This window comes from Podarcis pityusensis (genome assembly GCF_964106645.2).
Source record: "Podarcis pityusensis genome assembly, chromosome: 6".
Lineage (NCBI taxonomy): Eukaryota > Metazoa > Chordata > Lepidosauria > Squamata > Lacertidae > Podarcis > Podarcis pityusensis.
In genome coordinates, this window is record NC_138030.1 from 10,334,792 (window position 1) to 10,359,433 (window position 24,642).

The 24,642-nt window shown below is 46.0% G+C and overlaps 1 protein-coding gene across 1 annotated transcript; it reads left to right on the forward strand.

Moving 5' to 3' along the window:
* Positions 1-400: 400 nt before the first annotated feature.
* HRH3 (histamine receptor H3) lies at positions 401-23,825 on the forward strand. The gene is made up of 3 exons (XM_081011411.1): positions 401-1,327; positions 14,276-14,442; positions 22,632-23,825. Exons 1-3 carry the CDS (start codon positions 1,081-1,083, stop codon positions 23,517-23,519), a joined length of 1,302 nt encoding a protein of 433 aa, XP_080867537.1. The 5' UTR covers positions 401-1,080; the 3' UTR covers positions 23,520-23,825.
* Positions 23,826-24,642: the final 817 nt, after the last annotated feature.

Here is a 24,642-nt window from a genome sequence, read left to right on the forward strand (position 1 = left end):
ACAGCGGTTCAGATCCCAGATCTGCTGTGCGTTTCCGGATTAGAGACAAGGCATTTATTCTCATTCTCGGTCCTCCACCTGTAAAATGGGAACAAACCAACAAACACCTGACAAAGATGCTGTAAAGTCGCATGCAATGACGTTTGTAATGAATTTGGCAGATTACATGCCATATAAATAAAAAAAAATTAGCTGGCGATCGTAACGCACACCTGTAGCACTCCTTATTTTACTTTCCTTCGACAGAAATCTCTCTCTCTCTACCACACACACAGTGTGTGTGTGAGAGAGATTTGCCTAGGAAATCTTGCAAACGTAGACATATTGATTATTCATGCAGTCTTCGCTAATTGTCCCAAAATCAACAGTGCTGCCTCGTTGGCTGGGCTAATTGTATTTCGACCCGTGTGTGGATTTTACAAAGCGGCTTCTTAAAGGCAGAAACAAGAAAGCAAGCGGCAAGTGAGACGAGCGGCTTGCGGGTTTTTCGAGGCTGCTAGCCAATGGCTGTCCAGCATGGAACTGTCCACAGAGGAGCTGGTCCTGCTCGGACTCGCATCCAGCTCCAGGGTTAGATGCTTGGCTCCACCTTTCGGAGGCAAACCTCCGCTTTCGCCCGGAGGCAAGCCAGACCCTTCGCACGCTGCGCGAGAACCTGCAGCCCCAAATCCAGCGGAGTTCTTCTCACTTACTCTCCCTTCGTGGTTCTGCCTCTCAGGGAAATAAAAACGCAGCAAGAAGAAAGCAGAGGCAGAGAGGAAAAGAAAAAGGACCCGCCTCCCCACCGGGGGAAAGAACTGGAGACCACAAGACCGAAGGAACAGAATCTCTGTGTTTTATCATCTCCACGAGAGCTCTTTAGGAAACGAACCGCTGGTGGGATGGGGTCGAGTCATCTTTCGGGGTGGTGCTGAGACTTGTGGGGTGCTGGGTGTGGGTCTACAATGCAGGGGCAGTTGTCGTTGAGTCTGCCCGGCAGGAGCCAAGCCCCGGCAGCAGGTGTGCCGTCCCGCTCCCGGCTGGAGGTGGCTCGGACAGTTCCCACCCGCAGCCTGAGCCGCTGAGCTGCGTGGTGCTGAAATGGACAGCTCCTCGGTGGCTTTGCCCCTGAATGGCTCCGGGAGCCAGGAGAAGGCCTCTGGGGACCAGCTCTCCGGGCGCTTCTCCACCATGTGGACCATCGTCCTGGCCGTCCTCATGGCTTTGTTGATTGTGGCTACGGTCGTTGGCAATGCCTTGGTGATGCTGGCTTTTGTGGTGGACTCCAGTCTGAGGACGCAAAACAATTACTTCCTTCTGAACCTGGCCATCTCCGATTTCCTAGTAGGTAAAGTACCACACCTCGGCTTCACCTCTCTTCCTCCGTGGCTCATACTTTCGTACGCTCGTCTAACCCCATTAGGAAAAGGGATGGCGCGGTGAAGGTCTGGGCAGGATGCCGTGGAGAAGACGCTTAGTTTTATTCTGTAGATCGCTTCTCAGGAGGAATTAGAGGGGAAAGGGGGCCTAAGGGAGACTTTCGCCTGTCCCCCTCCCATTGGGGCACAATTTCAAGTTGTTAAAGATTGTTCTTAGAAAGATTAACTCGTCTGCTTATGCCTTTTAGAGCCAGGAAGTAATTTTCCCAGGCTAAAGCATTTCAAACAGCAGAGAGTCAAATGCAACTATATGTAACGACAAAAGGTGGGCAGGGTTAAGAACTACTCTGGTTATCAAGCCAGTTTTATATAACTAATGTTTTCTTTCCATTGTGGAACCACTGTGTAGAAAAATGACACTTTTTCTCCCTTTCATAACTGATGTCTGCCCTGTTGCTTGGAACTAAGACTATTGTAGCATTGTTTTTGGTACAAAATCCCATGAAATGACATAAAGGTAGCCTTATCTGAGATCAAGGGGACTCATTTCCAAGTAAGGGGGATCTGCTTAGGTTCAAAAACTTTGGATTCACTGTGTTGCAGATGGCACTTCCAAGAATATCAAATGTACCTGTATGTATGCCCGAGAACGTATTAAATTTACATTGAAAATTAATCACCCATGAATACATTGGGAGGGGTCAACCACTGCCATAGAAGGGGTCCTAAGGTGTGGATTGGATTCAAAGGAGCCATGGAGGGGGACCGGGGCTCAGAGGATATGCACCACAGACCATGTAACTTCCCAATTATGCTCTAGGAAGGGTGTAGCAGAAGGTCCCGGGTTCAGTCCCCAGGTGCTGCTGCAAAAGACTAGTCTTGCCTGAAACCATTGAGAGCCACTGCCGGCCAGTGTAGACAATACTGAGATGGATAGACCATTGGTAACTTCCCAATTCCCAATTCCCTCCCACCTTATGCTCCAGGAAGTGTGTAGCAGAAGGTCCCGGGTTCAGTCCCCAGGTGCTGCTGCAAAAGACTAGTCTTGCCTGAAACCCTGGAGAGCCACTGCCGGCCAGTGTAGACAATACTAAGCTAGATGGACCATTGGTCTGACCCAGTCTAAGCCGCCTTCTTATGTCCCTCTGTGCTGTAGAGAAGCATGCCATAAACTACTTGCTTTCATTCAGCACATCAGACTTCCAGCCATGGATGACTGGAGGTTTGTACCTGTTTTCTGTGTGCACACAGCTCCTGGGCCCTGCCAGTTTTTGTGAGGATAAAGCACAAATCACTCTGGGCTACTCCTATTTTTCTCTAAGTACAAAGGATTCCCCTTTCTCTACCCTTAAAGCGTAGGTTCCCAAGGACAGGCACACATGGACAGCGTCCAGCTTTAGAGAGGTAGCTGCTTCCTCGCATAGTGGTTTACTTGTTGGGTGCTGTTGACTACCTGTTACCATGGCTTCCCTTACTCAGACCTCTATCTATGTATCTATCAATACTGCTCAGAACAAAATCTCAGCGGGGACTACTGTTTCCAGAGGAGCAGGGATGTTAACTTTTGTGGGCTCGTTTTTCAGGGAATGGGGGCAGGCATGGCCATCTTACAGAAAATGAAGATACTGGTAGACTGGATATATAATTCTACAGATGGCTGATGAAATTATGCAGATATCCTTGACAGTCAACCCAATATTGTGACTCATTCCTGGGGTGACTTCCAGTATTTCCAGATGTTGGTTGGCCATGTATCACCCCCTTTTGCCAACAAAGAGTAATATTTGTCCTCCCTCAACAGCACTCATCTCTCCAGTTTTTTGGGGGGGTCAAATCCTGGATTTCACCTTAAAGTGGCTAAGAGCAAAGGGGAATCTTTCTGGGCGTTGAGGCACAGTTCCATATGGCTGTGATCATTCTCTAGATGCAAAACCTCTGAAATGCAAATTGATGGATATGCCAGGCAGCCTGGGGGCACGGGGGATTAAGCAAAGTGGATGTCAGTGTAGATTTCCTACTGATGCCAGACTAGGTAGATGATGTGCCAAAATGGATTATATGCTTTCCAAAAGGGTACAAGGTGGACTAGTCCCTTGCCAAATGATTTGCAAGCAGAAATAAACTCTGAGATTATCCCTCCAGAACAATAAACCTAACCCTTCCCCCCCCTTTTTTCTTTTTTGCACTGCGGAGTATGATGTTAACAGATACAAAAACAGGATTATGTTTCTACATAGCAGGAACATTATTTTCACTTCATGAAACGTCAGGACTGCTTCAAGAATTTGTCGGAATTTTCCATCCACACACGTCTATTCCTAAATCACATAAAACGTTTTCCTTGTGTGACTGCTGTGCACATGCAAGTATATAATGTGTGAAAACAGCTGTTGGAGTTAGACGGCAAAGTAAATAATTGGTTTTGGCCGCAACCCTGTGCAAACTCGGCTTCACAAATCCCCTTGAGGGAAAATAGGAATCAAGGTGCCATTTCAAAGTTCAGTTGCATGCTGCAGAGTGGACAGAGAGAGTCAGCAAAATTCAAACACACACACACACACACACACACACACACACACACACTTTATTTTAAGAATGTGTGTGTTAAAACAACAACCAAAATAACTATCTTTACTTTCATATTTTTATCCCCTTTTTCAGGAAAACCTTTCAGGCAACCAACAGCAAAGAATAGCATATAACAACAGTATCTTTAAAAATGCAGGAATACAACATTAAGACAGAAATTAAAGCCACCATCTACTAAAAGCTAGGGAAAAGAAAGCCAACATTGTAGCTGCCAAGCGCCTGTTCTTGAGAGATTATTCTACAACTTTGGGTGACACTACTGAAATGGCCCTACCACGGGCCAAAACTCACCTTTTTTTCAAAGGCAGGGGTAAAGTAAGAGTCTCTGATGTGGGTCCAAATTAATGGGCAGGTTCACATCAGAGCGGGTGATCCTTTAGATATATTAATCCCAAGAGAAATGTGTCTTAGGTTATATTTGATGCTACAGAATGAAAGTGAATGAAGGGTGTTCCCCCCCCCCCTAAATACTAGAGAGAAATGTTTTGAGCAGCCTTCCATCTAACTCCCATGTTATAATCCATGGGTAGGCAAACTAAGGCCCGGGGGCCAGATCCGGCCCAATCGTCTTCTAAATCCAGCCCGCAGACGGTCCGGGAATAAGCATGTTTTTACATGAGTAGAATGTGTGCTTTTGAGTAGAATGAGTAGAATGGTGACTGGGAGTGGCCGCCGGGACCACATAACACCAGTCCTGAGAGATCTGCATTGGCTCCCAGTACATTTCCGAGCACAATTCAAAGTGCTGGTGCTGACCTTTAAAGCCCTAAACGGCCTCGGTCCTGTAAACCTGAAGGAGCGTCTCCACCCCCATCGTTCAGCCCTGAGATCCAGCATCGAGGGCCTTCTGGCGGTTCCCTCATTGCGAGAAGTGAGGTTACAGGGAACCAGACAGAGGGCCTTCTCGGTAGTGGCACCCGCCCTGTGGAACGCCCTCCCTTCAGATGTGAAAGAAATAAGCAGCTATCTTCTTTTTAAAAGACATCTGAAGGCACCCCTGTTTAGGGAAGTTTTTAATATTTAATGCTGTATTGTTTTTAACACTTGATTGGAAGCCGCCCAGAGTGGCTAGAGAAACTCAGCCAGATGGGCGGGGTATAAATAATAAATTATTATTATTATTATTATTATTATTATTATTATTATTATTAAAATGCATGTGTGGGTTGTTTGTGGAGCATAGGAATTTCCCCCCAAAAAATATAGTCCAGCCCCCCACAAGGTCTGAGGGACAGTGGACCGGCCCCTCTGCTGAAAATGTTTGCTGACCCATGTTATAAATCAACTGAAGTGTTGGATTGGTCTCCAAGAGCAACTCAATGAATAATGCACTGCAGTAGTCAAATAAGGGCATTGCTGGAGCATGGATTCCACCTATTATCTCTATAGAGGTGTTATCAACATGCATTTCCTTTTTTTTAAGCAAAAGTGTCCTCCGCCCGCTACCATTGGCCTGTCTACCTAATACAAAGACAGTCCCATTTAACTGCATATAGGAAAAGTCGCTGGATGTGTAGTGAGCAGACTAGAAATACAATAGTTTGAAACATCACAGCAATGCATCTCACCAGAGACAAGCTCCTGGTTTTACCTGTTTTGTTTGTTTTTTAAAAAATCACTTTATGTGTACACTTTCCTTTGAAAATATCAAGCCAGCTTTGTGTTTACTGATAGACCTGATTGTAGCAGAACTTCATCCAATACGACATCTTTCACAGGGCACTCATTTTTTCTCCTCTTCGTTTTAGATAAGAAAAGCTTGTGTCCAATAGCACTGCTCTTTCTCTCCAAATCTGGTGCTACCTGAGCATTTGTTGCTCCTGAGACTGACCAGAAGTGCCTGCCTGGCAAAATGTCCTGACATACTCGGGTGATTTAGGAGCATAGGGGATTATTAATAAAAAATATTGCTATCATTTCTCCTTGAAAGTAGGACTCTAATCCTTAAATCCTTAAATATCCGTAGCCTTTTGCAAACACAGTCTTCAAGTCTGCCAACTTTCCACTGTTCCTTTTTGCAAATGGCTTTGCAAACGCGGGCAAATGAAGTAAGACTCAATCCAGACAAAACAAAGCAGCTGTCGGTTTGTATGAAAGAGTTGGTTTATTTATTTATAGATCTAAATGTTGATAGACACCCCCCCATCACATAAAATACCAGGGTGGTGCACAACAGAATTTAATGCACAAAAAGCATATATATATATAAAAGTTCTCAAGGAAACAAGACTAGCCATGAGGGTGCCAGCCAAATTTCTGCTGGAAGACTATTCCATAGGGAGGAATTCAACATCATGCTGTTATGATCATTTCATCAACTCTAACAGGAGTGCCAACTTGGCACTACGATTGTGGTTGCCCAGGACCATGGGTGCCATGCAGCATGCATGGCCCCAGCAACGAAATTTGTTGATGCCCTGCCCCATCATGAAGAATTTTGTGGGTGCTTGGGCACCCAGGGCCCCAGGGAGTTGGCACCTATGAACTCTAATGTTTCAGCTTGCCAGATGGAACTACTTCCCTTCTCCCCTTCCTGCGTGCTGTTCTGGAGGTTCTCCTGACCCTCCTGAGTTGAGCTGAGTTGAGTTGAGTTGAGTTGAGTTGAGTTGAGTTGAGTTGAGGGGTGCACAGGACACACAGGATGAAGAGAGGGAAGCTCCATTGCACTAGCAGGACTTGTTGCGCTGGTTCCTGCCTGAGCAACTGTTTTGTTCAATCCGAGCCTGTGAGTTGTATCCATTGCTAGCTGTGATCAGTGTACACCCATTAGAATAGAATCGTGAAATCATAGTGTTGGAAGGGACCCTGAGGATCGTTCTAGTCCAACTCCCTGCAATGCAGAAATATGCAGCTGTCACTTACGGGAATCGAACCTGCAACCTTGGTGTTATCAGCACCATGCTCCAACCAACTGAGCAAGCCAGCTGATGCATTAAAAATGACTGAACCTAAGGTAATCATGTTCATTAGCATTAGGGGGTCTAATGCTGGGTAGGCCTAGCACTGAATAGAATTCAATAGCATGGGGACTGGCGACACAAAAAGTCCAGCTTCTAGCTGAGGCTAGTCAGGCTTTGGAGACATGAGGCACAACTAGCCATGACAGCTGGACTCCGTTTGCACTACCAGAGGCAGTATGTCCCTGAACACCATTTTATTGGACTCACAAATGGGTAGAATGCTATTGCACTTAGGAACTGCTTACAGCCTTCACATAGCACGGCTGGCCACTGTGGGAACAGGATTTTGGGTTCAGGGTAGATGGGTCATCGGTCTGATCCAGCAGAACATTCCTCCTGTTCTTACAGGCGGTATCCAACTTAGTTTTACTCAGAGTAGATCCACTGAAATTAATGGACCTAACTTAGTCACGTTCATTCATTTCAATGGGTCTACTCTCAATCAAAATTACCTGAATGTCAAGCTATGTTTTTAATAGTGTTCCTCCAGATTATCTTGGTGATTGAACTGAGATAATAGGTTTTAGGCAGTCCTTAAGGCACAGCTTTCCAAACTGGGTGTCATGGCATATTAGTGTGTCGGCTGCAGTGTGTAGGAGTGTCACACAAATGCTCCCTGCACTCCTCCTGGGGTTGGAAAGGGGTTAGTTTAAGCTCTGGTTTGCTAGTAAAACTGAATTACTGTGTCATGAAATGATGCATGTCTAAAAAGGGTGTCACCAACATGAAAAGTTCGGAAAGCTCTGCCTTAAGGTATCTGGAACCCAGGCTGTACATGTTTAGGTTTGTAGCCTGTTCTAGATGGTGCTTCACTTCTCTTAAAGGAACAGGTTCATAGCTTGAAGGTGCTCACTTATCTGGTATATTTCCAGGTATATTCAGGTAACCGCTGTGGCAAGCAGTGTCTTTGCACAGTTTCACCAGCTGTGCTCTTTCCTGAAGAAGGCAGACCTGGCCACAATGATACAGGCCTGCTTGGACATGTCCAGATTAAATGAATGTAATACATTCTATATGGGGCTGCCCGTGAGAATGTAGACAAATTTCAGCAGAGTGTTACTTGGGTTAGCCTTTGCAGAACACACTGCTTTGATTTAACGCGACTTGTGTTGACTTCCAGTTCTTTTCCAGGCACAATTCAATATACAATTGTACCTTGGAAGCTGAATGGAATCTGTTCCGGAAGTCCGTTCGACTTCCAAAACGTTCAGAAACCAAGGTGCAGCTTCCGATTGGCTGCAGGAAACTCCTGCAGCCAATTGGAAGCCATGCTGAACGTTCAGGTTCCAAAAGAACGTTTGCAAACAGGAACACTCACTTCCGGGTTTGCTGTGTTCGGAAGCCAAAACGTTCGAGTGTCAAGGCATTTTGCTTCCAAGGTATGACTGTATCAGTTGGGGCCAGGCTCTCTGAAGGACTGTGTATGCCCTTATCAGCCTGCCCACCCACTACTTCTATCATGGAGACCTTGCTTTGTGTCCCTCTTCCTTCAGAGGCTTGTTCGGCTGGGATGACAAGGGCCAGGCAGAGGGCCACATTTGCTCTCCTGGCCTGATGATCTCCACTCCTGTAAAACAGTGGAAGGGATAAGAGGCAAGATCAGCAGCAACAAGAATTAATTTATGATGATGGAAGGGGATTTAGCAGGAGTCGTCTATGTAACTTCAAGGTATAATCTGGGCATACTTCAAGACAGTATACTCTGTGTGGGGCTCTCTTTGAAGATGGATAAGAAAATGAAGTTGGCAGTAGCTCATCTTCCACCAGGGTATAAAAACACAGGCAGATTCAGTCAGCTCTTTGATGACTGCGCTGGCTGTGAACTAGGCTTCAGCCTCAATCCGAAGTATTGGTTGATAATTAAAATAATTGCTAAATAGCTTGGTCCCAGCTAATTACTAAGGGATACTTTCTAGTCATGCTGGCCACATGACCCGGAAGCTGTACGCTGGCTCCCTCGGCCAATAAAGTGAGATGAGTGCTGCAACCCCAGAGTCGGCCACGACTGGACCTAATGGTCAGGGGTCCCTTTACCTTTTTACTTTCATTTATATCAATGGCTGTTTTGGAATACAACTTCCAATGGGTCAGGCCAACATGGCTGACAGTCAAGGATGATAGGAGTTGTAGTCCAAAGCATTTGGAGGGCGCAACAGTGTGTGTGTGTGTGTGTGTGTGTGTGAGAGAGAGAGAGAGAGAGAGAGAGAGAGAGAGAGAGAGAACCGCTATATCCTTTGCAGTCCTTACTCAGCTTGAAGTTCCCAGAGTACAGTATACACAAGAAGCCCTTTAAAGGTAATATCAAGGCAATATATTTCTGAGAACTCTATCTCAAATGTATTGCTGAATCAAATGATTAGATATGTTTTTCATCCCTCCTAGTGGGGCTTTATAGAAGCATCTGGCTGGCTTTGGAAACAGAATGCTGTTTTAGATGGGCTCTAGGTCCCAGGCAGGAGGGCTTTCCAAAGAGAGAGAGAGAGAGAGAGAGAGAGAGAGAGAGAGATTTGCTTTAACAATGAGCTAAAACCTTTCATTCTACAAATCTTTAATAAAGCAATGTTTCTTGCATAAAACCAAGGTTGTCAAGCATTTGCATATATGCTCCATTCCCCCCCCCCAACCCCCATTGTACTTCTTAGGAAGAAAGCACAGCTTCTATTCTCACTAGATCTCCAAAGGTAACATTTGGAAGATCTGCAGCTTTTTAAAAAATAATTTTTTTGTCAGCCTCAGCCATAAGTTCCTTTTGTCACAGCTCCACGCCTGTGCCTCTGTAATGGTTGGAGACACTAATTTGACCCCCTATTGATTGGTAAATGCACTAATTATTGCTGCTTTTTCTTTAATCTTATCAGCAATATGAATGATCTGCGCACACACCTTTTATAATGGTAGCTCCTAAGAAAAGCGGAAAACTTGTCTTATTCTTGCTGTGGCTGTGGCTGCTTTGTCAGCAAGATGAATGATCTGCACACACTATTTACTTATCTTAAAACGGTGGTTCCCAAGAAAAGCTAGGAACTTGTCTTACAAGTTTTCCTTCTGGCTTCCGTTCATATGTACTATTGGCATGGCTCCAATCCAACTAAAGTTAGGCATAACTGATAGTGCCATCCTAGCCATGTCTATTCAAAAGTACATGCCACTGAATTTGTACACCTGAGGGTATGCTCTCAGTATGTACACTCACTGGGAAGAAGCCCCACTGAACAATGTAAGTTCCTGTGAAAACAATGGGACCTCACCCAGTTATGGTTAATAATAATAATAATAATAATAATAATAATAATAATAATATATTTATAGCCCACCCATCTGGCTGGGTTTCCCCAGCCACTCTCCTATCAGAATTAAAAGCACAATAAAACATCAAACATTAAAAACTTCCCTAAATTAATGGGCTGCCTTCAGATGTCTTCTAAAAGTCATATAGTTGTTTATTTCTTTGACCTCTGATGGGAGGGCGTTCCACTGGGCAGGTGCCACTACCGAGAAGGCCCTCTGCCTGGTTCCCTGTAACCTTACTTCTTGCAGGGAGGGAATCACCAGAAGGCCCTCAGAACTGGACCTCAGTGTCCGGGCTGAACGAAGGGGGTGGAGACGTTCCTTCAGGTATATCTGGATTGCAGCCCATAATCTGAAGTACTCTTTACTGCAGTATTTGCCCGTGTTGGACAATAATACCTTAACGCCTTTTGGACTTCACAGGATACATAGAATCTTATCAGCATGTAGCAAGAGTGTAATAATTTCTCTTGGAGAGATGAAATTAATAACATTCCAAAATATCAGTTACATAATTAACATTAAAAACTGGAACAAACACGGGGAATTGATACAATTTTCCTGGCAAAGCAGTTTGGCTTTTGCTTTGTTGTTAGGATCACAACATGATTGACTTATTAATTGATTCAGTTATAATTAGGCTTCTGACCGTACATAACTACCCATTAATTGCTCTTGTTATTTATGTATTGGCTTATAAACGTTACATTGGAATGAGTGTGTCTTGTGACTTTTCAAATTATTTATACTATAAACTGTGAGATTGGCACAGTACATTTTGTTTGTCTTGCTGACCCTTTTTAAAAGTCTAGATGGGCTTTTTGGGATGAGGCCTATTCCCCAAACCAATTTGTACCAAGGTTGAGAAAGTAATGGGGCCTCGAGACATGTCGTGAAATAATGCTCATGATGCTATCACCTGCAAAAGTTTTAGAGTGGTCACATTGCTTCATTTCCAATCAGTGCCTATCCTGTAACTTCCTGCTGAATTCCTGCAACATTTTATATCACAAATGTTCTGGTTCGTTTTTGTTCCACCTTCATTGCTCTATTGTTTTTGTTGTTGTTTAGTCGTTTAGTTGTGTCCGACTCTTCGTGACCCCATGAACCAGAGCACACCAGGCACTCCTGTCTTCCACTGCCTCCCACAGTTTGGTCAAACTCATGCTGGTAGCTTCGAGAACACTGTCCAACCATCTCGTCCTCTGTCGTCCCCTTCTCCTTGTGCCCTCCATCTTTCCCAACATCAGGGTCTTTTCCAGGGAGTCTCCACTTCTCATGAGGTGGCCAAAGTATTGGAGCCTCAGCTTCAAGATCTGTCCTTCTAGTGAGCACTCAGGGCTGATTTCCTTCAGAATGGATAGGTCTGATCTTCTTGCAGTCCATGGGACTCCCAAGAGTCTCCTCCAGCACCATAATTCAAAAGCATAAATTGTTTGGTGGTCAGCCTTCTTTCTGGTCCAGCTCTCACTTCCATACATCACTACTGGGAAAACCATAGTCATTGCTCTATAGCCGATCCAAACAGCAATAATGCAGAAGTATTGGGGGAGCATCGCATAACAAACTGAAGCGGAATAAACCCACTAGTAATGCGCTGTTATTGTGTCAAGAACATGTTGCAGAATACAGCTGCAATCTGGAGGTGCCCTAAACGAAAGTGATGAAGACTAGGAAATCACTTTCTTCCCGTTGCAGAATGGCTATGTTCGCCGTGCTGTGAAGAAAAGCAGTCAGCCTGATCAGGCCAGAACAGGAGTGGGGGCAGGGGTGCCAACTTGACTAAAATATTGTGGGGGGCAGGTAAGCCCAGCCCCTCATCATCGATCACATGACACGGCACATGCACACAATTTGAATGACAATGTGCACCCACTTTGGGGGAGCCTAGCCCTCTCAAATATTTTATTGGGGGTGGCCAAAGGGACCTTGGCCCCTGGGAGTTGACTCCTGTGAGTGGAAGGTAGGTGGGCCAATTGGCATGGGTTTATGATTTTAGGGGTGCTGGCGCTGTGGTCTAAACCACATATCCTAGGGCTTGCCGATCAGAAGGTCAGGGTTCGAATCCCAGTGACAGGATGAGCTCCTGTTGTTCAGTCCCAGCTCCTGCCCACCTAGCAGTTCAAAAGCATGTCAAAGTGCAAGTAGATAAATAGGTACCACTCTGGTGGGAACGTAAACGGCATTTCCGTGCGCTGCTCTGGTTTGCCAGAAGCGGCTTAGCCATGCTGGCTACATGACCCGGAAGCTGTCTGCGGACAAACGCCAGCTCCCTCGGCCTATAGAGCGAGATGAGCACCGCAGCCCCAGGGTTGTCCGCGACTGGACCTAATGGTCAGGGGTACCTTTGCCTTTACTGCAAGTCTCCCTGGTAGAGGCAAAGAGGGACCCTTTGGCCAAGATTGGTGAAACAACTACATTTCCCACCTAGCCTGGGTCTATAATCAGCTTTGCACAGCCTGAGTCTGTTCTAGTCCCATCCCTGTCCCATAGGTAAAGGTAAAGGGACCCCTGACCATTAGGTCCAGTCGTGGCTGACTCTGGGGTTGCGGCGCTCATTTCGCTTTATTGGCCGAGGGAGCCGGCGTACAGCTTCCGGTCCATGTGGCCAGCATGACTAAGCCGCTTCTGGCGAACCAGAACAGCACATGGAAACACCGTTTACCTTCCTGCCAGAGCGGTACCTATTTATCTACTTGCACTTGGACTTTGAACTGCTAGGTTGGCAGGAGCAGGGACCAAGCAACGGGAGCTCACCCCGTCGCGGGGATTCGAACCGCCAACCTTCTGATCAGCAAGTCCAAGCTCTGTGGTTTAACCCACAGCGCCACCCGCATCCCTCTGTCCCATAGCACAGGGCTATTAATAGACAGAAAGGCAGTGGGGGAAAACCTTGTGTGGCAGGGGGTGGGGGGGGGTGCAAAGAATAGCCCAGCAAATGCTATACACAGGTTTTTCTCGCCAGTCCGTTACAAAATCCTGGGCTTATTCCCCAAAGCGACGACTCCAAATGTATTTTTAGCTGTGCCCCACTCACCTTCGTTTCTCGTTCTCGCTGCACCGGCACATTTCAGCAGAGATTATCGCACAGTGGTGTAGCACATGCTTTGCATTCAGATAGTCAGATTCAATCCACAGCATCTGGTGAAGACCGCTGCCTGAAACCCTGGAAAGTGGCTGCCTGTTCAGAGTAGGCATTTGTGAGCTAGATGAACCAACGGTCTGGTTTGGTAAAAAGTAGTTTCCTCCTGTGTTCAGTTTGCTAATTGTTCATTAGTTCTGCCCACAAGTGAGCCAGGCAAAATAATGGCTGCCTGCATGCTGCTGTTTGCTTTCTGTGGTTCAGTCTGTATGGAAATAATTAGAATGAGATTTAGCAAGACGCTCGCCTTTCACCCCTTCCAGCTCAATGGTTTTATGTATCGGTATTCTGTGAAATGGGAAATTTGTAATCAGTAGTAGCTGTTCCTGCTGCTGCTGCTATTTTTAATGCTGCCACAAATACATAGACTCTCTGGTCCCTAGTCCCTGGATGATGATCTTCTGTAACCTCCTAATTCTTGAGACAGTCTTAGCTTTCTTCCATAGCCATCAACTCCTGCCCCCAAATAGTACGACTGCACATCGTTCTCTAAACTCTCTACGCATTTCCCTCTCTGCTGCAAACGAGCATCCGCTTTCCTAACAGCAGTTTTGGAGCCGGTCAACATTTTGTGAGTGATCCATCCCAATCAACATTTGTTATATCACAGCAACTCATGGAATGGTTAAGAATCTGATTGGTGAGACAGGCAGCAGGCAGTGGAAGTTTGTGTTGTACAATACATACACTTTGAGCTGTACACAGTCAGTGCCCTGTTTGTGAGGCCAGAATGCAGAAGAGGAACACAAAGCTGTTGTTGGTGTCCGTCTGTCTCGAGAGACAATGGAGTGCACCTCTGGGGGTGAAGTGAAACTGGTGCAATAGCACAAGCCCGGGCAGTGTGTATGGAGGTCCTGGGCTGCCCAAGTGACACAACTCCCTTCTTGGCCTTGTTGATGTGGTCCAAAGGAAACATAAAATGAACTCTTTCATTACAGGTGCCTTTTGCATTCCACTTTATGTGCCCTACGTGCTAACTGGCAGATGGACTTTCGGAAGAAGCTTTTGCAAGCTCTGGCTGGTGGTTGATTATCTGCTGTGCACCACGTCGGTCTTCAACATTGTACTGATTAGCTATGACAGATTCCTCTCGGTAACAAGAGCGGTGAGTAGTGACTGTGCAAAAGAGTTGATTGTCTCTGATGGATTGCTGCTGTTTGTTTGCCTATTCCCCTCTTAAATTTTGCCCCTGATCCTCTAGCCTTATCACCTGCTTCTCTGAAATCCTGTGTAAGAGAAAAGAAAATGCAAGACTAGGTTTCACAGCATAGGAACATAGGAAGCTGACTTATACTGAATCATAGAATTGTAGAGTTGGAAGGGCTTTGCGGATCATCTAGTCCAAACATAGGCAAACTCAGCCCTCCAGATGTTTTGGGACTACAACTCCCATCATCCCTAGCTAACAGGACCAGTGGTCAGGGATGATGGGAGTTGTAGTCCCAAAACATAGGGAGGGCTGAGTTTGCCTATGCCTGATCTAGTCCGACCCTCTGCAATGCAAGCATCAAACTTGCGATCTAGGCTTTATCAGCACCACACTCTAACCCAACATTTCCCAACCTTGGGCCTCCAGCTGTTTTTGGACTACAACTCCCATAATCCTCAGCTAGCAAGACCAGTGGTCAGGGATGATGGGAATTGTAGTTCGAAAACAGCTGGAGGCCCAAGGTTGGGAAACACTGCTCTAACCAACTGAGCTATCAGGCCAATGGTCCATCTACTTTATTATTGTCTACACTGACAGTCAGTGGTTCTCCAGAGTTTTAGGCAGAGGTCTCTCCCAGAGTTACCTGGAGACACCAGGGATTGAACCTGGGACCTTCGGAGAGCAAAGCAGATGTTCTGCCACTAAGCTGTGGCCCTTCCCAATGCTGTATCATGCTAGAACCAAACTCACAGGTGCGGCTAGCCGCTGACCAGAGGCAGCTCAGCACAAAGAAAGTTGAGGCCTGAGCCGCAGCAGGGTGGAGCACAGGGACAGATATTCAGGAAGGCAGAAGCCATTCCAAGCCAGGGTCTGAAACTGGCACAGCTAAGGAAGGTTGCAACTGCTAGGGAGTGTGGTGGCCAATATCAAGAGCAGCTGGTGCCTTTTGGCGGCATCTAGAATTCCTTTAAAAGGACCTTGCGATTCTAGCCCCTTCTGACTGTAGGATAACCAGCTTCATATAACCAACATGCTTAAGCTTAATTAATGCACAAAGGGGTTAAAACTATAGAATAAGCTGTCATGCCAGGCTTAGTTCATCTTAAGAGGGACTAGATAATCAAGCCTTCGTTCCCCTCCAGAGAAGCTCAATGTGTGAGGATGTCTGAACTGGTTGCTCCAAGCTCAGACCGCATGGCTCTCACAAGCCACTCTTGAGTTCCTATAGCAATAATTAGGGATTTCCACCACTTTGTAATAAAATCAAGTTTTACTGCTTATGCAGCTTTTCTGACTGGTGTGTGGAAAAGCACATGAAACTGACCTTTGAAGCGTTTGTAAGGAAACCATTTTTATCTTACCAAACGTGTGGTGTTTTTCCTATTCTGGGAGACGAGGAAAGTTTTGGAACTGACAAGGGCATATTTGAAGGTTCTAACAGCCTATATTTCCATGCTTTGCTTTGCTTTGCTGTATATTTTGTGGTTTTAAATCTCTGCTGGAGTTCTCTCACCAAAGAGAATGTGGCCCAGGCTTGGATCTTGGCATCCAGAAATTCTCCTTTGTATTTATACCTATTTTCCCTCCTTGCAGTCAGAGGACATCTGTTTGAAGGACAATTGTTGGAACAAAGCAGAAAGTGTCCTGCTCACCAATGCTGTAACTTTCTTTCCTATTCCAAGCATACCATACATTTAAAGCAAACTGGGAATTGCAGTTTGTTAAGTGCGCTGGGAAATGTAGCTCTGTGAAGAGTAAATTACAGCCACCAAGATTCTTTGAGGGAGGCTATAGCTATTCAGATACCATAAATGCACTTTAAATATGTGGTGTGGGTGAGACTGTAGGAAGGATCACTTTCAGAAATATTTGCTTGATGTCGTCTGCCCACTTGTGCGCACAGAATTCTGAATTCTTGCTACCCGACATTTGATTAAAGCTAGCAGCAGCAAAACAAGTGACTGGTCAATGATAATGATGCATAATTACCACTGTCTATACTTTTCTGCATCTCATTTCCTCCAGACCTCACTGCTTACCATTCCTGCTCCCCAACCCCATGTTTAAATATACCTACAACTCAGGACAATACATCATGGATATGATGAAATGGACTGTAGTCCATGAAAAGTAATGCCGTAAACTGTGTTCGTCTTTAAGGTGCTGCAAGACTTTCTGCTATCTTCTTACAACAGACTAGCATAGCCACCCTTCTGGAAATGCAATAAATAAATAAATATGCAACTCTGTACTTAAAGTGCAGGGTTTTGTGACCGATTGTAAATGTTCGTATCCCCCCCCCCTTTTTTGGTACATGTATTTACACACACAAAAATGCCGATAGCTGGGTGGTAGGGAGGGGGAGGAGCACATCTGAGAGTGACAAATAATGAAATTTGACTTTGTATGCATAGAACCATAGAGAAAGTCCTACCCCCTGATCACAAACCTTCCGTCATGGCTGCCTTTCGTTTGAAAGCCATTGTTGCGCTCTCTACATGCTATCTTCCTGTTTTCAAAATTTTCAACACAGTCATGGGGACTAGAAAGTTACTCTTAAAACTCCCAAAAGCTAGCACTAGCAGTATTACCAGAGGGAGAGAACCGGATTTTGTGCAAGAACCCAGATTTCATCCTTTTGCTGCAGAAAAACCTTTCAAAGGCACTGATAGCTAAGTGGGTAGGTAGGATGTCAAAATAAAACTAAAAAGAAGAAGGAGGAAAATAGGAGAGTGGTGTAGCTGAAACATTTCTTTGTAATAGGTTATCAGAGCTATGATGGAGCGAAAGAGGATGGAAGATTTAAAATACTAAAAATGGCATTTACGAAGGATTGCTGTGTACATGTTGCCAACTCCATTTTCCCACCAGGTGACAAACAGAGATAAACCACATATAAAACTAGGGGCTACACAGAGCGGCAGAGCAAGGCGATCAGGCGTCTGCCAGCCAGGGCAGGACGCTCTGTGGGGCCTCCGAGGAGTCTGCTTGCCTCCTCCCTACAGCTGAGGGTCATGCGGCGGGCGGACCCTTTGAGACAGAAGAGATGCGTGGCACGGGCGTGCTGCAGGCCCTGCGGTGAGTGCCATCCGGCATTTTGTCACCCCCCTCAGTGGTGACACCCGGGGCGGCCCGCCCCTATTGTACCCCTCTTCCTCCGTCCCTGGCTATGCAGCAGTGAAATATGTGATCAATTGCCTGCCTTTCACTAGTTGTTATTGTTATGGTTGCATGCCATCCCAACCTGAAAGAGCGTCTCCACCCCCCATCGGTCTGCCCAGGCACTGAGGTCCAGCGCCAAGGGCTTTCTGGCGGTTCCCTCTACACGAGACATGAGGTTACAGGGAACCGGGCAGAGGGCCTTTTCGGTAGTGGTGCCTGTCCTGTGGAATGCCCTCCCACCAGATGTCAAGGAGAAAAACAACTACCAGACTTTTGGAAGACATCTGAAGGCAGCCCTGTTTAGGGAAGCTTTTAATGTTTAACAGACTACTGTATTTTAATACTTTGTTGGAAGCTGCCCAGAGTGGCTGGGGAAACCCAGCCACATGGGCAGGGTATAAATAATAAATTATTATTATATATATTATTATTAACCTCCGAGCTGCATGAGATCCCAGGGGTTTCCAGGCACTTCCCCAGGTTTTGGTTTCCTTGGAATGAGGGAGAATGGAGACTGTGGTCTTTTTAAGATATGTGGTTTATTTACACATATATACAACCTGAACCTACGACGGAGGGGTTCCCAGCATCAACACCCCAGGAGCACTTTGTTTCTGCCATAGCTGCAGCCTTGGATTCAAACAGAAATCAGACATTGCTCCATCTCTCTCTAGTTTGTTGCTTTGCCTCTGCGTAGCTCACATCACTGCAATTCTCTGCCCTGTCTGTAGAGGGAGGGGAGTCCCCATCCATTTGCCGTCTAGTGCCGAACCCCTTAATCCTCCATCACCTCACCAGGAAGCTGTCTTGGCTATTCCGGGAATTAGGGGTCTTGCTGGATCCAGGGATTAGAGGGGTCTGGCATACAGTTTAACATAGGGTTACTAGACGTCCCCGGTTCCCAGGGACAGTCCCCAGACTTGCATATCTGTCCCCGGACAAATTGTGTTCCCAGAATGCCCCCAGATTTGCAAATCTGTCTGCAGGAAACTGGGCAACGGCAGCCCGTCCGCAACTCCCAAGCCTCCCCCGATCAGTTGCCTATAGAAACCATAGTTTAACACACCAAACTCATATCATCATTCCATGTTTTTCATTTATGATATGCTTCTCTGGGCTAATTAGAAATTTTAGGCAGTTGGTTAGCCTGAGAAAGTGTGTTTTAGCCCATGAACGAAAACGTGTGTGGTTCAGATTTGGGTTTCCTCCATCCAAGGCTGGCATTTAAATCACGGCACCCCATTGGCAAATCAAACCATTGGCCTATCTAGGTCACTATTGTCCCTACACTGACCCTCAGCAGCTCTCAAGCAGGGAATCTTTCCCAGTCGTACCTGGAGACGTCGGGGATTGAACCTGGAACCTTCTGCTCGCGAAGCAATTGCTCTTCCACAGAGCTATCGCCCTTCTTCCCCTAAATGCCAGTTCAGGTATTATGCTGAAGCAAACCTCCAAGTGTTCCCCCCAACAGGCCCAGTCAATCAGGGCATACTTAAATATGACATGTTTACAGACATGTATTTATATTAGGGAAAACTACTCCTGACTTTAATTAAGCTTTGCATCTAGAATGCAGGCTTATTAAACATGCAAATTGCTTTATCCAGGGATTGGGAAGCTGAGCAGCATCAGGACTGCAGCGAGCACAGAGGGGAAATGGAACCATCTTATGGTTCTAGGCAAAAACATTCCTGCCATGCTAGCATTTGCAGTGAGAAGAAATCCCTGCACCGGCGCAAAGTCAGGGCAGAGCCCACCATCATTTTCCTGCACACTCAGGAGCTTGGGGAGTTGCCTTGTAGTGAATTAAACCATTGGCCCATCCAGTTCAATATTGTTGGCACTGACTGGGAGAAATTCCCCAGGGTTTCTGGCAAGGGACATTCCCCTAGAGAGCTCAGTCGGTAGAACACGGGGCTCTTAATCCCAGGGCCGCAGGTTCAAATGCCACGTTGGGTGAAAGATTCTTGCAGTGCCGGGGGTTGGACTAGATGATCCTCGTGGCCCCTTACAACTCTAAAATTCAATGCTTCTATCTGCAGATGTGGAGGATAGAATCTGGGACCCTCTGCATGCAAGACAGGTGCTCTATCACACACCCCACAAGTGTCCCGTTTTAAGCGAGACATGCTGAATCACAGAAGACTCATTGGATCCTGGAATGTCCCATTTTTGGGATCCGGTGAAACAGAAGATGCTCACTCTGGTGTGAGTCATCAGGGTCAGGTCAGAGTGCTGAGACAGAAGGGGCTCTGGTGCGATCCTGCTGCCCACTGCTGAAGCACTAGACTGGAAGCCGCGCCCCTCCTGGCATCCCAATTTTGGGGATGAAAACTAGGCTAAAGTGCCTCCCTGCACACAAAAATCCACTCTATTCTTCTCCTGCCCAGGTTCTATCAGCCAAAAAATATGCCATTTTTAAGTTGCTAGCCTAGTGGAAGGAAGCATTCACTTTTAAAATGTCCATCTTAATCCATTAGCGTGTGGTTGTCTAAGGCCAAAGAAATCACTTCCATTAGCCCAAGTCTCTCCTACCTTTCTCTCATCCCCTTTCATTGCTGCTCACAGCGGTAAGTCTGGGGAAAGCAGGTAGATAAAGCTGGCCATTAACATAAGTAGCTAATCTGCACGTAACAACAAGGCTTTTAATAGGAAAGTTCAGTGGGGAAACATCAGCAGATGCACTTAAAAGAATGTGTCCTCGCCTGTTTCTTTCGTTTGCCTTAGATCACATAACACAAGCGAAAATTGCATGTTAGTCTTATGCAGCAAAAAGAATGATGGTGGGTGGAATTCAACATGGTGCCAGGCGAAAGGATCCCTCCTCACCTCCCGTCCCTTGTCCCACCTGGTGTTCTGGGGGTTCCCCCAACACACACAGGGAAATTGGGGGCGTGGGGAGGAAATGAGAGAGGGAAAGTCCCATTGTGTAAGTGGAAGTTCCCACTCAGGGCATTTGCCGATGGGGCTCACTAGGTTAATACCACCCAGAGAGCCCTACGGAAACTTAAAAACCAACATTATGTATTATGTATTATGGTGAAAGCTTTCGTGGGTTACAGTTCTCTTCATCAGATGCACAATGTGTTTTCCTGAGCTGCAGATATATATTTGGAATGCACTCCCTGCTGAAATGCAAGAGACCACCATCTGTATGGGCATTCTGTGGGCTTTTGAAAACACACCTGTTTACACAGGCGTTCCCTTGATCTAGCCACTCCCCTGTTTTACTTGCCGTTCTATTTTCATGGGATTGTTTTATTGTACATTTTTAAATATGGATGTTTATGCCAACGTAACTCCCTCATCCTGGCTCAACCTGGGCTATGCTGGTAGAATTTAAGCCAATGGAATTTACACCTGCATAAGTCCCCAAAAGGGGTGCATTCTGGAAGCAAGACAGGGCCAAGCATTTCCTTATTTTTAACTGCAAAATCTCTTTGAGGACCTGTGATGGCAAGGATCATCACGGCCCAAGATAAACTCAAATGGCTGCACTAATATTCATTTCATTTAGCACGATGCATTTCAGCACATGAGATAATGAACGAATTGATGGAGCGTCAAAAAAAAACAAAACCCACCTTCAAATATTAATACATGATATGTAGCAGGTTGAGAGACTAAAAGCCTTTTTATGCTTTTCACACTAATGATATAACTAGCATCGCTTTTATGCAAATGCATTGAACATTTCTTTCTTTTTTTAAGTACAGAACATGTTCCAGAAATTCTGAGATTACTGCATAGCAGACTTAAACAGCTCTTCTTTTAAGCCATTTGTTCTGTCCAGATAATCATGCAAACCTCCAGTGCTAATACGCCCCAGATGCTCTTGATGGGTTTACACTCCCTCTGAAGGAGTGGGTATGTAGCTTGGAGGGAACTTCTGGGTCCTTTGCTTCAGTAGCGCAGAGTGCCTTCAATCACCTACAACTGCTGGCCCAGCTGCACCCCCATCTGGGCAGGGATAGCCTAACTTCTGTCATCTATGCTCTGGTAACCTCTAGCTTAGATTACTGCACCACAATAAATGCGGTGCTGCTTCTGAGTAACAGCATAGCTGTCAACCTTCCCCTTTTTTGTGGGAAATTCCCTTATTCCAGCACCGTTTCCCGCTGCTTCCCGCTGCTATCCCGGATTGTTAGATATCCCGTAGACTGTCCCCGGGACAGGTGAGTCTGCTGATCCTTTATTTTCAAATTTGAAAGTAGACAGCTATGGAGTACAGTTCAGAAACTTCAGCTGGTGCAGAATTCAGCAGCCAGCTTGCTCACCAGGGCAAGATGATTTGAGCAGATTACGCTGATCCTGGCCCGACTGCACTGGCTGCCAATTAGTTTCCGGGCCCATTTCAAAGTGCTGGTTTTGAACTATAAAGCCTTAAACAGCACAGGACTGCAATAATTCAAGGACCATATGAAGCAACCCAGACCCTGCAATCATCATCTGAGGCCCTTCTTCATGTCCTTCATAAACGTCTCCTCCTTTCAGAATTTTGAACGGCTGACCTGAAATTTCTCAGAAAAGTTTCCTGATAATGTTGAAGCCCCTCCCAATACAATGCCTGTGGTTGCAATGATACCCTAGAGCTCTTCTGTTGTTGCCCCCAAAGCCTCTCATCCACCCCACTCACTGCCCCATTAACCATGAGATGAAGAAGTTACCCTTTTCTCCCTTGAGAAGTACATATTGCTGAAGGAGGAAGTTGGGAGAGAGACACTCTGTCCCACTTCCTCTTTTGGCTCTATGAGCTTTTCAAGGTTCGGACTCCTTCTACTGGGTCTGACTTTTATACAGATCACTTGGGAAAGTAAAGTGTGTGCCTGCTTGCTTCCTCTTGCTGTGCCTTGGGTGGGGCTGGTCCAGGAGAGACAGGTGAGAAGTGGTACCCACAGAACTTGCTCCAAAATCCAAGTGCGCCCATGTGCCTAAAAAGGTTGCTGATCTAAAGAAAACAACTGCATGTTCTCCCTTTACAGGTGTCCTACAGAGCTCAGCAAGGAGACACCAAGCAAGCCGTGTTCAAGATGGCGATGGTGTGGGTATTAGCCTTCCTGCTCTATGGACCTGCGATTATCAGCTGGGAGTACATATCCGGCCGAAGCATCATACCCGACGGGGAATGCTACGCTGAGTTTTTCTACAACTGGTATTTCCTCATCACAGCCTCCACCATCGAGTTTTTCACCCCATTCATCAGCGTGGCCTTTTTCAACTTGAGCATTTACCTGAACATCCAGAGGCGCACCAAAGCCCGCTTGGATGTGGTGCATGAGGCTCAGAACCAGAATTTTGTGGAGGAGATCGAAATGAGCCCTGAAGTCCAGCTCTCCATGAAATGCTGCAAGTGGGAGCAGAGAGATCTGGCAGAAACTCTGAGTGTCCCAAAATGGGACGCCCAAGAAGAAAGCAGCAAAGAGAGTACGAATGTCAAGTATTCGAGCACAGAGAGCTCTGGGTTTACCGGCAGCAAAGCAAAGCTTTTCATCAAAAAGAACTACAAACACTCAACATCTACTCTTTCTCTAGAGAAACGGATGAAGGTGGCTTCCCAGAACATGAGCCAACGTTTTAGGCTCACCAGAGACAAGAAAGTAGCCAAATCTCTGGCCGTTATAGTGGGGATTTTTGGCCTCTGCTGGGCACCGTACACACTTCTCATGATTATCCGAGCTGCATGTCACGGTCACTGTGTCCCTGAGTACTGGTATGAGACCTCCTTCTGGCTTCTGTGGGTCAATTCTGCCATCAACCCTGTCCTTTACCCTCTCTGCCACCACAGCTTCCGGAGAGCTTTTGTTAAACTCTTGTGCCCCAAGAAACTCAAGATCCAACCTCACAGTTCCCTCCAGAAATGCTGGAAGTAACTAGTTTCAATTCATTGTAGGCTAGAAAGGATACTTTCTGCCATATTGCTCTGCAGGAGTTTGCTTCTTTTGAGAGGTGTTGCTTTTGAGAGGTGTTGAGCTGTTGTCCGGGGCTAGGAACCTACCAGGGTTATATACCCTGTAGGACAGGGATGGGTAACCTGGGGCACCTAAGGATGGTGAGGAAATTTGATTCCGGTTACATTTAAAGGCAAACCTAGTCCACACTTTCCAAAGCAATAGGAGAACTGAAACACAGCCACCATTTAAAATTCACTTCTGCAAATGACAGTTCTCTGGCCAAGTCACATGGGGGGGAATACCCGGCATATACAAGGGGAAAGTGTGGTGAAATATCCACTCACGAGTGAAACTAGCATAGAAACATGCATTATATATGGGGAAACTGATTTGCAAAAATATGTCTATTGGGCAAAAATTCATGCAAAGATACACTGAGTAGGAGAAATTCATGCTAAAATGCTGATAACTTTTCATTAAGATTTTTTTAAAGAAACAATTCACAGGTTGCTGCAAAATTGTGGAAAACTGAATTTAAGATTGGGGGGAAATGAGAAATTGAGGGAACTGAAATGGACAGGTCTATTCATCCTAGTGGCACTCCAGATATTTTTGGATTACAGCGCATAGGAACATAGGAAGTTGCCGTACACAAAGTCAAAATATTGGTGCAAATAGCTCCGTATCTGCTGCACTGACCAGGTAGCACTGTCTCCCTGCTATACCTGGGGGTTGAACTTCGGATCCTGTGCCTGTAAAGCATGGATGATGCCACTGAGCTGTTTTCCTCCCCTTCATGGCCAATCAAGTATTTGAATCTTAGCTTAGCCCAGCCTCACTGGCACTAGCCTTGTCTTTTGTATGTGCCCAGGAAGTTGAGTCTAACTCCAGCACAGATGAAGGGCAGCCTCATCCACTAAACCATATATATATATATATATATATATATATATATATATACATATATATCTCCAACTTTTAAGAAAGATTCTCCATGCAGAGGTTTCATTGCAAAAAGGCTTATGAAGGGCGACAAGCGAAAAATGATTTAAAACCATTTAAATCAGCCGTGCCATACTCCTACTACAGAGACATCGCGCAA